We start from the raw sequence: 12,355 nt of genomic DNA, 5'->3' as shown, positions 1-12,355 counted from the left end.
TCTAATCTCCATAGCAACAAGCTGGTGGTTGGCCTTACTCCATAAACACATCAGTGCATCATTATTTATGAGAATCAGAACAACAAATTTGCCGTATTTTAACTGTTTTAAAGGAGCATTGTGTAACTTTCCTGGTGCAGATGTTATGGCTTTACCTGAAATGTTCCACAGTGCGGCGTTACACTTATCTACCTGCATCTATACGTAATTACAGGTGATTTTCTTGCTCAAAAATACCTTTCCAGGGTCTGTCGAATCTCCACAGATCCGACCTGTAACCTGTGCTGTCTCCAGATTTTTCCGCAGTTTAATGCCATACTGTGGAGTATTCTAGACAATGCAATAACGTCTCCATAGCGACGAGCTGGTGGTTGGCCCTACTCCAGAAACATAGTGCGTCTTTACTTGTAAGAATCAGAAGAAAAAAAAACAAATTTGTCATATTTTAACTGTTTTAAAGTAGCATTATGCAACTTTCCTGGCGAAGATCTTATGGCTTTACCTAGAATGTTCCACAGTGCGGCGTTACACTTATCTGCCTGCATCTATATTTAATTACAGGTGATTTTCTTGCTCAAAAATACCTCTTCAGGGTCTGTCGAATCTCCACAGATCCGACCTGTAACCTGTGTTGTCTCCATGGAGATAGATTTTTCTACAGTTTAATGCCATACTGTGAAATATTCTACACAATGCAATAATGTCTCCATAGCGACGAGCTGTGGTAGACCCTAGTCCAGAAACACATAGTGCATCTTTACTTGTAAGAATCAGGAAAAAAAAGCCATATTTTAACAGTTTTAAAGGAGCATTATGTAACTTTCCTGGTGGAGATGTTATGCTTTACCTGGAAAGTCCCACAGTACGGCATTACACTTCTCTGCCTGTATCTATTTTTAATTACAGGTGATTTTATTGCTCAAAAATACCTTGAAAAACATCCTCTGAGCAGGGTGGCCTCTCCATATATCTGACTTGTATCATGGCCTGCGTTGTCACCTGCTTGTCTCCATGGAGATAAGTTTCAAGCCATACTGTGGAATATTTTAGACAATGGAATAAGGTCTCTGTAGTGACAAGCTGGTAGTAGGTTCTACTCCAGAAAGGCGACATAGTGCATCATTATTTGTAAGAATCAGATTTAACAAATTTGCCATATTTTATCAGCTTTAAAGGAGCATTATGTAACTTTTCTGGTGGAGGGTCCAGCACGTGGTTGTCTCCATGGAGATGTTTTACAGGGTATTCTGTTTTAGCAATAAAACACCTGTAATTGATCAAGCGAGTCAGCTAAGTTTAATGTCATACTGTGGAACATTCCAAGCAAAGTGATAAAATCTGTATGGAGAAAACCACGAGTCAGCAGGAAAGTTACGTAATGCATCTTTAAGCAAAGTTACGTCGTGCATCTTTAAAGTCTACGTTGCCACCACTTTTTGAAGCTCTTGTTAAAAAAAAACAAAAACAAACCTTATCCGCCTTATTTCATTGGTGCATTGAACTTAAAGATGCACCATGTAACTTTTCTGGTAGACGGCTTGTTGCCATGGAGATGCTTTTCCTTTCTTCAGACTGTTCAACTCATCTTGTATTCATTCAATAACAGGCGTACATGTTTATTTTTTTCATTCTTTATTTATTTTTCTAATTTTCTTCTTTTCTTCTTTCTTTATTCTGTTTCATTCTCACTGAGGTGTCGCCTTTCCACAGATCCGACATGTAACTTGACCCTGGCGGTGTTACTCGTTCATCTCCGCGCCGCATCCAGCTACACAAACATGATCAGCAAACACATATACTGACCATATATTCCAGGCAAAGCGATAACATCTCCATGGAGACAAGAACGCAGCCGCCTCTTGAGTTGAAAAGTTCCACAGTGCAGCTTTTAATCCCATTCATTAACCATAAACACAGTTAAAACTACTGCAATTTTAATGTAAAAACAGATTTAACTAACTTTATTTTTAAAAGCTTCAACATTTGTGCGTTTTCGGCGTTTAAATCTGAAACATTAAAACCTGAAACCTCTGAACTCGACCCAAATTAGCTGAAGTTTAACTCATTAAACCGAGGACTGGACTCAGCTCATTTCACGTCGCAGTTGCTGTGTCAGTATTTAAGTCGATTATCTCTAAATGGGTTTCTCGTTTCCACGCAGGTTCGCCGGTTACGACACTGGTGCGTGTAAGCAGCCGGCCCCCGTGGTGTACACGCTGAAGCTGCTCATCGGCGCCGCCCCGGTGGCCTTCATCGTCACAGGGTTAATGATCCTCCTGCTGTATCCGATCAGTGAAGATGTGAGACTCAGGAACAAAGTGTGCCTGGAGGAGCTGCGGTGAGAAACGCTGACCTCCTGATCTTTCACATTTCCCTCCCGCAGATGCGCTCAGATGTTTGCAGGTTTTTAAAGCACGGTTCTGGTAAAGTTTAGACCTGCTTTAAGACACTTTACACGATATACGAGGGTTAGTAAAGTCGGTTTCTCTATAGGAGGACCAAAATACTGCACATAGGAACACGGACACTTTTAAATCTCCAATCGCTCCTATAATTCTTAAGTTATACGCACCAAATTTTAGCATTAGGTTAAACTGAACCTTCTGAAATTTTGGGCAATATATACAGTTATAATTGTTCACTTACACTTGAACTTATCACTACTTAAACTAGAGGAAGTAAAAATGACCTAATTTATGGTTTATGTCTCTTATTTGATCCTCGATATTACGTTTTAAGTCGTTTATTAAGTCGTCTGAGGTTTATTCACAAACACCTTTTCTTTAAGATCGCCCCACAGGAAGAAATCAGGACTAGTCAGGTCTGTGGAGATCACACACTGCCCCCTGTCTTTGAAAAACACTTATTATTCCTTCAATGGCGTTTACGCTCGGGGCATCTCTGGTGTTAAAATGTCGATAGTATTTGACCCATGTGACTCAAAGTACCTCTGTACAATGAGGGTTCGTTCCTCGGTGCTGTATTTGCTCAGATTAATGTCGGAAGAGTCGTTCTAAATAAAAAATATTTAGAAACAAAAGAGTTATGAATTTTTTTCAGCTGTCAGTGACTTTTGGTGAATTGTTACACTGTGTCACTGTTGACCAGAGGATAGACATTGACAACAAAACCTAATCTTTGTAAAATGTTAAAATGGTGATTTGAAATAGGTATTGCTTGAACAATCCCCCATACTTTGCCCCGTTTAAATCTGTAAAAAACATGATTGTATTCTAATTATTTTGTGTGTATCTTCTCCAGGAAACAAAGCATCAGCTCCAGAACTATGGAGGACCTGAACCACGTGTGATGGGGCCACATTTACAAACCTGTTCCAGTCCAAAGCTGGAAGTTGTTCAATAGTGTATATTACACTGGTACCTGGATCTATTGTTTTAATGTAAACATTTCTGTTTATTTTCTCATTGACATGTACTGTATAGTATTCTCGGATATATCTATGAATTTTTAATTTATATAAATGAATGTACTATTTGCTGTGCTCAGCTCTACAACACTATTTATTTATGAATGATCATTATAAGGGGTGACGAGACAATAAACGTTGTAGAAACTGCATGCTGCTGTTGGGTCTGCTTCCATTCACTCTCCACTTTGTAACAAAATACATTTATTTACATTTGCTTTACTGTACAATATTATACAGTACATTCTTCCAGTGCTGCAACCTTCACATTTCTGTTGTGTACTGCTCCCTCTACTGGACAAAGTTAAAGTTACTCACAGACATCATTATAAACCATTGTTTTTTACATGGCTATTTTGCATATGTACCATTCGATTACACAGTATAAAGGATCAATTGGCCAATGTAAAGTAAATACTGCAAAGAAATCAAAATCTCTATGACAAACTGTGGCACAACTGCCGTCATATATAAAGAAGCAATATGTAAACATCCTTCTGTTCAAAGGCAGGCAAATGTCTAAACTAGAACAAAACATCACATATATTTACAATGACTGATGTGGTTTCATAAAGTATTACACATGTACCATCAGAAGGTCAATATACTGCGTTATGTTGTGTATTACGTGAGAACTGATGAATAATGGTGTTACAAAAGCAAAATGTCACAGTGATATTTGTATTTTGGTGTGACTTCTGTTTTAGAAAAAGGTTATGGTGAATGTAGCTCACTGCAACAAAACAAAACATTTTAGGCTCTGGAGTTTAACATTTCATAAGTTGAATTTTACTTTCAGCAAACTAGAGGAAGACCTTGTAACACTGTGATATTGCTTTATTGCTAATATAATAGGTTGCGTTCACATGACAATATTTATAGATCATACGTTTGATTACTTCTTTAGAAATTTTTTAAAAAGTCCTTGAAATTATGATATTATTAAAACTTTACAATGTGAAGCCAACCTATTACATACCAAATCATAATAACACACTTTGTAGTTTAAGTGCAGGTCTCTGCGTTAGCGCTCAGACCGGGCGCTGGACTGGACGGACAGGAAGTATCTGGCGTCCGCACGTTGGATTTCCTCTTCCCATTCCTCACTGTGAGTTCATCCTTGGATTTAAACGTTAAGGGAACAAAACCGTCCGGATCCGCCACAAGTACAATCCATAACGGCCCTGGAAAAAAACAAAAAACAGCAACACACATTTAGGGTTGAAGCATTAGCATTAGCGTTAGCATTGGCGAGTGCGTACAGTCGTTGTTATTGTCGGAAAGGCCAATGGAGCGGATTAGCAGCCTTGATTTCATTAGTGAACCCCAGGGCAGCTGTGGCTATAGAAGTAACTCATCACCACAAAGGGATTTAATACTCCACGAAATTGTAAAGCGACTTTGAGCATCTGGAAAGCGCTACATGTAATAATAATAAGAAGAATAATAGTAGTAGCAGTAGCAGTTGTTGTTGTTATTATTATTTTTGCTGAAACTAAAGGTTGTCGTTTTAATCTCTCAATTGTCCAGTGAACTTGACGAGCGGTAAAACGTGTTCACTCATTTGACAGAATAACATTTCCTTTTAAAATAAAGTTAGTTAAAGGTTACGGCAAAATAAGAGTTTAAACTTCAGCCCAAACTCCTTCAGTCTGTAGAAAAACTGAAGTGCCATGTGTTATTTTTGTGTTTCTGTATTCAAGAACCATTGTAATACGATTACTGATTATGCTAATTGGCCAAAGAAAATAAACAAACTCCCGGTAATTAAAAACTAAGTAAAAGCTGGACATCTTTTTCATCTTCTATCAACTAAAAAAGCAGCATTTGAGATTTGATAAAGGCAAAATTCGATTAATGGCCGTCGATTATCAGCACTGCTTTATAACACTGCAGTTTGGACCCCTTATGAGTCCCAGCGTAGACACAAACCCTATGGTGTCTTAAAGTCGTAAGCAGCTTTTGTCTTAAACCTTATAATCTCACTAGGCTTTTAATCACTTCTATGAATAGCTCCAACACGAGCAAAAGAACAATAGGACCGTAGCAGTACAATGCAATCAATAGTGAATCTTTAGATATTTGAAACATTACATTACGTTATATGAAGCTCAATTTGGCACATGCTAGTCTTTAGTTTACTACGACTAATGCAGATCAACTACAGCCTTCCTGAGAGGTGTCAAGGGGGATTCCTAAAGAGCAATTACTCCATTACCCATCTGCGCTCCCCACCACAACAAAGCTAAGCGAAAGTGTCTAGAGCTAAGCTAACGTGTCCAGAACCAAGCAAACCGCTAACACAAGTAAACAACCAGCTACTATAGACTAGAAATGCCTGTGTTATCATGTTAAATTTCATTGTTTACATTTACTTCTGTAAGACTAAACTACAAATATCATGGGACTGCAGCCAGCAAAACAATCTTAACTAAACTAAAGGCGTTTTTTTTTTAATTCAGCCAAAATGGGTGGGAAAACCTCTCAACATTTGTAGGATTTTGTGCAAAAACTATTATGTATCCTGAGAAATTTTAGTAAAAACCATCTAAAAAGCATAATCGAAAAATGTAACTGTCCAATCTCCAGATAAAAAATGTGCTGACGAACGCAACATCCTCCGATTAATCAACGAAACAATGACTATCAAAAGAAAGAACAGTAGCTCGGTTCACTTTTTACTTTGAGTCAACCATAACTAGTGATGTAACTGAAAATTTGCTCATCTATATCCAATCCTGCTACGATAACTGAGCTATAATCACAATAAAAACTACAGAAACCTTGATAAACTCAAGCACACCAGACTGAAGCCTCGTGCAGACGTGACTAGCTAACATCTGTGGGTCACATCTGCTTTTGTCCTTACCATACATCATCTCCACTGTGGACAGGTTGAAAAGATCCTGCAGAGAGCGCAGACAGAGCTTTCCATCACAGAGCAGCACCGGCCTCCGCTCGTCAATGAACACGTTCTCAGACAACTGCTTCTGTGAAAACAAAGGCAAACCGAGACGAGGTGAAAAAGAATAAGAGTCTGAAGTGCGGCTGAAATACTGATCAAATCTTGTTTTAATCAGGGCTGTGGAAAGTATCTAATAAGTAATTTCAAGCTGTCTTTTCTGACAAGCATTGCAAATTGAGATTATATTCATTGTTTATGTTTTAATTCACATTCTGAACGCGTCAACGAGTGCTGACAAGACTTAAATAACAAATATAGACTAAGATTTTGCAGATGGTATTCAAACAGATCTGCCAGTGATCGCCAACGACAGCAGGATCACGATCACAGCTCTCCAGGACTGTCTCAGGGATGTACAGACTTCACTGAGCACAAACGTCCTGAACTGAAATCAAAATAAAACTGAGATCGTGTTGGTGTTTGGCTAGTGTGAGTTGAGTAATCCCCTGTTCTCTTATTGTCGCCCTGCAGTGAGGCCTCTATGTTCAAAGGCTGTTATAAAGGCTCTTTTCTACCTTCCACTGAATTTTGAAAAAGTCATCAACACCAGAGCCCCGAGGTCAGCTAACCAACTCCTGCTGCCTGTGCCCAAAGCTGGAGCCTTTTCTGTGGCAGCGCCCAGACTATGGAACAGCGCCCTCTGCCTGTCAGATCCTCTCAGTCTTTAACACAGTTTAAGACTAGACTAAAAACCCACCCCTTCTCCCTGGCATTTAATACTACCTACACAGGATATCTTAGTGTTTTATTGTTCTTTTGCTATGTTTTCTTTTATCTATTTTACAGTTGACTTTTATGTGAAGCACTCTGGTCAGCTGAAGTAGTTTTAAATGTGTTATAGAAACAAACTTTAATTGGATTGACGAAACTATTAAAAGAAACCCATGCTTTTCAGAGCATGTTTGTAGAGAACTGAACAGAGTTAGTTTGTAGTTTTACACTCATAAAGATTTGCTGATTGTGTACATTTATATTGCAATTTCAATCCGACTGCAGCCCTAGTTTCAATAGAAAAATTGTAAAGGCTGCAGTTGTTTACTACATTTATATATTACCTTCTCTGTAAATAACACATTTCTTTGTTATGTATAAAACTAGCTAACCTTGTAGTGTAAACCTCGAAAAACACATTCTGTCTTCTCTTAAATGGTAATATTTTGGCCTGGAAGTTGTTCAAAAGGTGCATTGGGAACAGAATCATTGAAAAAACTAAATTCAGATTCTATTGCAATTTCTGTCAGAAAAATTTCAATTCTAATTTTCCCCAAATTGAGGCTTTAGTTTGAAGCCATTGTAGTGCCACGAGAAACAGCTGGGTCAAATTGGATGATGTTCTAATCAGATAACTACTGTCTTAATCTGATACCTGCTGATTTATTCCAACTCCGGGTGGATTTAAGAAGTAGCGATACCAGATAGTGTTATCTTTATCTTATCACTGTAGTCAATATAACGGCTGGTGAGAGTGCACAGCTGTAAATACAAATGATATTAATTACCTAGTGTTTCCTTTTAACACAGGAGACTAGGGCGACCTCCCCAAACTCTTTTTAAAAAATAATAAACTGAAAAATTATTGGTACAACTAAAGTTTTTGCTTCTTGAATTATCTTAATTGGATAGAGGAATCTGCCTTGATCATTAATCAGTTTAAGGTTAATTCAAGGCAATAAGTGTCATAAGCCTCACAAACTGTAACACATTAAAATATTCAAATACAAACTGCATCATGTACCACTGTGGTCTCAACAAGGAGTGGGCCATTCTAACGAAAAATAAATGTAGATAAAAATGCAAAAGATATATTCTTCACACTCCGTTTCAAGCTTAAATAAGACAAACTTGATCAAATGTACGTTAAGTGTACTGGATACATCTATACTTACTTCTTCTGTTCATTAATCTGATCAAAAATGAATAAATAAACAAAACACGTGATATTTCTGTAATCCATCCTGTCTTGGTTTAAGTTCAACACTGGTATGCGAAGTAAACACTTTGTAAAGTAAACGCCAATCATGCAAAACCAGCTATTTTACCCTTGTTTGAAATCAACTCGTTTTGATGCTTTCTTAAAATGACTGATTAATATACTTACTAGATATAAACATTTGGCACACCTTCAAAAAAATATGTGTGAGAATGTTGCCCAAATATAGTATCAACAGAATTTTGTAGGAAAAAGTGAGTGTATCTAAAACAAAAATAGAATACTGTTTCCACACATTACCTGGCACGTGACATTGACATAAGACGGCTCGGTGTAATGTGGGTAGACACTTTGAGCCTTCTTGCCGTTTTGGGTGAAGTCTCTCATTTCTGCCAAACACTGTTGTACATCTGAGAAACGCGTGAATAACCTTTCCATATTCTGCACCAGCTGCTCCAGGGCCCGCTCTCTTTGGATCGATTTCTTCTCCGCGAGACAAGTCTGTTCAGTTTGGAGTTTGTCTGACGGGTCCAGTCGCGGAGAACTGGCCCTGCTCGAGTCCCTGCTGACCTGCCCGGCAACCGCCAAGCTGCTCAAACGATTCACTTGCTCCATGTCGTAGTTTTCCAAAGTTATGGAAGAAGAACTGGACACTGCTTTATCTGAAGATCGATCGGAGAAGTCCACGGAGCTAGTTACGGGGCTAGGGTCGCTACTACGCAACTCCTCAATCAGTCTTCTTCTGGTAGCAGGTGAACGCACTACCCCTCCTCCCGGTAAAACCAAGTCCTTAATCCCGGTTGGTCGTTCCCTGTCCTCCTTAGAGATGTGTTCGGAATGTCTTCTAATCCCTACAGGAGTGGACATACTTGGATTGGACAAACTAGGACTGTCTGTAGGCGGCGTGTTTGGAATTTCACCATCGTTTAACAGCTCTTTAGCGATAATCCGTAGCATGTATTTGTCAGTGTTTGAAGCCGGGAGGAAAGCAGGATCTGTAGACTTCTGCCTGCCAATCATGAGTAGAAGCATTTTGTCGTTAAGAAAACACACTCCTTTTGGTCTGTCGTTAGCTTGAAGAGAAATTTGTTGGATGTTGGGCATGGCAGAAGGAGTGATGCAATACACAAGAACCATGTTAGAGGTGTTGGAAGCCACAGCGACAGTAGAACCACGAGGGTCAAACGCAATAATATCAGGAACTAAAATCCCAGGGATGCTAACTTTGCGTGTTGTAGTGACTTTACGTTCATAAGTTACTAATATGAGATGAGATGAGTCTTGGCCAGAACCAGTAACTGTGTCTCTACGACGCAGGTGTAGAAGGGGGCTTGGGTCAGAGCGGCGGTGGCGTGCCAAAAGGTGAGTAAGATCCAGAGGTCCGGAGCTAGGTAAAAATGAACGCTCCGAAAACGATCTCCTCCTGTCGAATATGCCGTCTTCCTCGGATATCTCCTGGTTTTGAAGCGATTCCGTTTCGGTTGGTAAATCAAACGCGATTCCCGCATTTAGACCGCAAATTTTATCCAACGGGAGTTCGGTGGCGACTGCAACTTGAGCCTCTCCTGTTGACTCGATGGCACAGACGTAACCACCGACGTCGAATATTGGGCAAAATGAACACGCTACAATGCTTTTCTGAATATCGTTCCAAATGTAAGAGTGTAAAGCGCTGCCAATAGCCACAACAAGACGAGTCCCATCTTTAGTCCAGCAGGCACAATGTATAAGTCCACTGCCTTTAATGTCAGCTTTGATTCTCCGGTTGTCCACCCGAACTGAAAACAGAACCGATGTGTCTCTTTTGGTCAGAACTGCTAACACATCTAGTTTAGGATGCCACACGCAGCCCTGGGGCAGCAACGGGAAAGGCTCGCTCATTTCGCAAGTTTGAGTACATAAAAGTTTGTTCTGCTCCAGAGTGCTGAGTTGTAGTTGCCATACGGTGATATGCTTCTTATGCTGCACAGCCAACAACGCAGGTGAATCCAAGCAGCAGAGAGGACCCCAAAACAGCCCGAGGACATGTTCAAATTGGCCGATAACGTTGGTGTCCCCGAATTTGACCTCTCCATTGATGAAATAGAGGGCAGTTAAGCAGACCTGTTTCCCATCTGTCCAAGCTATTCCATGCACAGGGTGAATGGCTTGGTGTAGGGTGTTGAGGCCAGTCCTAAGCAGCTTTGCCTTTCCTAGATCCATCCTGTTGGAATGGCAAAAAAGAAATTACTCACACCATTGATTACAGAGACTTTGTGCGGTCAAAATTACACAACAAAGGTGCGGTTGTTTCTACCTATGATGATTAGGAATAGCAAAAGCCTGCCGTGTCTCCTTCCAAGTACATGCCTTAATCTCCCTCCCTGAGCCGAGGCAGCAGTGACGAACACTGATAGCTGCTTACGTTTCAATGACCTTAACAGCAACACACAGGTCCAGTGCTGAGCTGGGAGCATTATCATTACATCGTGTGGAGTGGGTGTGTCTTGTTATCAGCACTCTGCATACTGTCAGATTTGATTAAGATAATAGCAATCACAGCTGAGAGAAACAGGGCACTGAATGACTAAACAAACCATGTGAAAACTGTAATGACATAGTTTAGTTAAGATAAAGGTCTGAAGTGTAATTAGATATTAATTACACACTAATAAATGGCACTGGCTAATTTGGTTAGAACTGTGTTTTTTACACACATGCCAAAAGTTGAGTTATCTGGATAAATCTGAAAAGACTGTTTATGTAGAGCAATTTAAAATGAATCTAAACTATACCTGAAGGTTGAAGTCACAAATTAACTACACAATAATGCAGGACTATTAACGCTGACTGGTTTGGCTTGGCAATTATCTGTGCCTCTTTACCTGTGTACCTAACTTAGAACACTGAGAGGCACATTCAGGTACATAACAAACAATTAATAATAGCTAAACCTGCCTAAATAGTTATAAAGGCTAATATGAAGCAATGTAGATACAAACATTGCTATTTTGAACATTGCAAAAATCAAAGGTATACTGTCAAAACCAGACTTGGAAAGATTTAGCCATGCATTTGTCTCAAATAGGTTAGACTACTGTAACGTGCTGCTCACTGGCTTCTCCAAACGAGCATTAAGACAGCTGCAGAACATCCAGAACACTGCTGCTTGGGTCCTGACTAGAACCAGGAGGTACTTCACACGTGTGTCCTGTGCTCAGGTCTCTGGCTCCTGTGGCTCAGAGAATAGACTTTAAAGCAGCTCTGCTTGTGAACAAGTCTCTCCATGGACCAGCACCAAAGAACATCTCCCACATGTTAGAGCCACATGAACCATCTCACATGAGGAGGACTTCAACGACCCGCCTCCTGCTGGTGCCAGAGTCAGGGCTAAAGCAGGACTAAACCTGGGGAATCAGCATTTCAGCGTTATGCACCTAAAACCGGGAACAATCTTCCTGAAGATGTGAGACAGGCCTCTACTTTGACAATGTTTAAATCCAGACTCAAAACAGTTCTGTTTATCTGTGCATATGACTGAAAGGGCTTTATTCTGCACTCTTCTCTTTTAATGTTAATTTTATGATGATTATTTATGATTATTGATATTTTGATCTGTTATATTATGATTTTTAATATCTTTCGTATTCTGTAAAGCACTTTGAATTACCTTGTGTACGAACTGTGCTATACAAATAAACTTACCTTGCCTTGCCTTACAGCGTGCAGTTATTCAAAGACTTTTCGTAAGAGAAGTTGACAAAAAGAGCGCAAAAAAACATATTAATAAATAAGTCTAAATATATTACCTACAGTTTACGTTTTACCGCTTGAAATCATAATCTCTACACGTTCCCACAGTGCTGCTACGGTGCTCGAATACACCGGAAGCAAAACGTATACACGCGCGCGGTGCATCATGGGAAACGTAGTCAGAGCGTGTTAAACCCTTGTAACCGCTTGATGGCGCTGCGTAAATGCTTCTACTGTTATTCAAAACACATATATATCAAAAATACATCGCGATAATAATTAAATAGTGCTCTGAATTGTG

General features: G+C 39.6%; 2 protein-coding genes across 3 annotated transcripts in view; one reads left to right on the top strand and one right to left on the bottom strand.

Annotated features, from left to right (window-relative positions):
* mfsd2b (MFSD2 lysolipid transporter B, sphingolipid) overlaps positions 1-3,579 on the top strand; it is a 72,504-nt gene extending 68,925 nt beyond the window's left edge. The window contains exons 14-15 of the mRNA XM_033991350.2: positions 2,162-2,338; positions 3,262-3,579. Coding sequence (XP_033847241.2) covers positions 2,162-2,338; positions 3,262-3,310 — 226 coding nt within the window. The 3' untranslated portion in view covers positions 3,311-3,579. The remainder of the gene's footprint in view (positions 1-2,161; positions 2,339-3,261) is intronic.
* On the bottom strand, positions 3,510-12,217 carry wdcp (WD repeat and coiled coil containing). Of its 2 annotated transcripts, none has more exons than XM_055232044.1 (4): positions 12,007-12,217; positions 8,623-10,525; positions 6,297-6,417; positions 3,510-4,611 (listed from the first exon to the last, which is right to left on the bottom strand). In XM_055232044.1, exons 2-4 carry the CDS (start codon positions 10,522-10,524, stop codon positions 4,433-4,435), a joined length of 2,202 nt encoding a protein of 733 aa, XP_055088019.1. In that variant the 5' UTR covers position 10,525; positions 12,007-12,217; the 3' UTR covers positions 3,510-4,432. The 2 variants fall into 2 exon arrangements, with proteins under 2 accessions (XP_055088019.1, XP_033847304.1); XM_033991413.2 differs by having other exon boundaries at positions 4,398-4,611; positions 12,111-12,179.
* Between the last annotated feature and the right edge of the window lie 138 nt (positions 12,218-12,355).

Source organism: Periophthalmus magnuspinnatus, chromosome 24 (genome assembly GCF_009829125.3).
Source record: "Periophthalmus magnuspinnatus isolate fPerMag1 chromosome 24, fPerMag1.2.pri, whole genome shotgun sequence".
Classification (NCBI taxonomy): domain Eukaryota; kingdom Metazoa; phylum Chordata; class Actinopteri; order Gobiiformes; family Gobiidae; genus Periophthalmus; species Periophthalmus magnuspinnatus.
Note: the sequence above shows the minus strand (reverse complement) of the source record. Positions and strands in the feature narration are given on the sequence as shown.

Bases quoted from the DNA above. Each gene is read 5' to 3' on its own strand.
- wdcp (XM_055232044.1), bottom strand. From the start codon at position 10,524: ATGGATCTAGGAAAGGCAAAGCTGCTTAGGACTGGCCTCAACACCCTA. The intron at 6,418-8,622 runs GTAATGTGTGGA...TTGTTTTCACAG, and splicing joins ATGTCAATGTCACGTGCCAG to AAGCAGTTGTCTGAGAACGT. The intron at 4,612-6,296 runs GTAAGGACAAAA...GTTTTTTTCCAG, and splicing joins CACAGTGGAGATGATGTATG to GGCCGTTATGGATTGTACTT.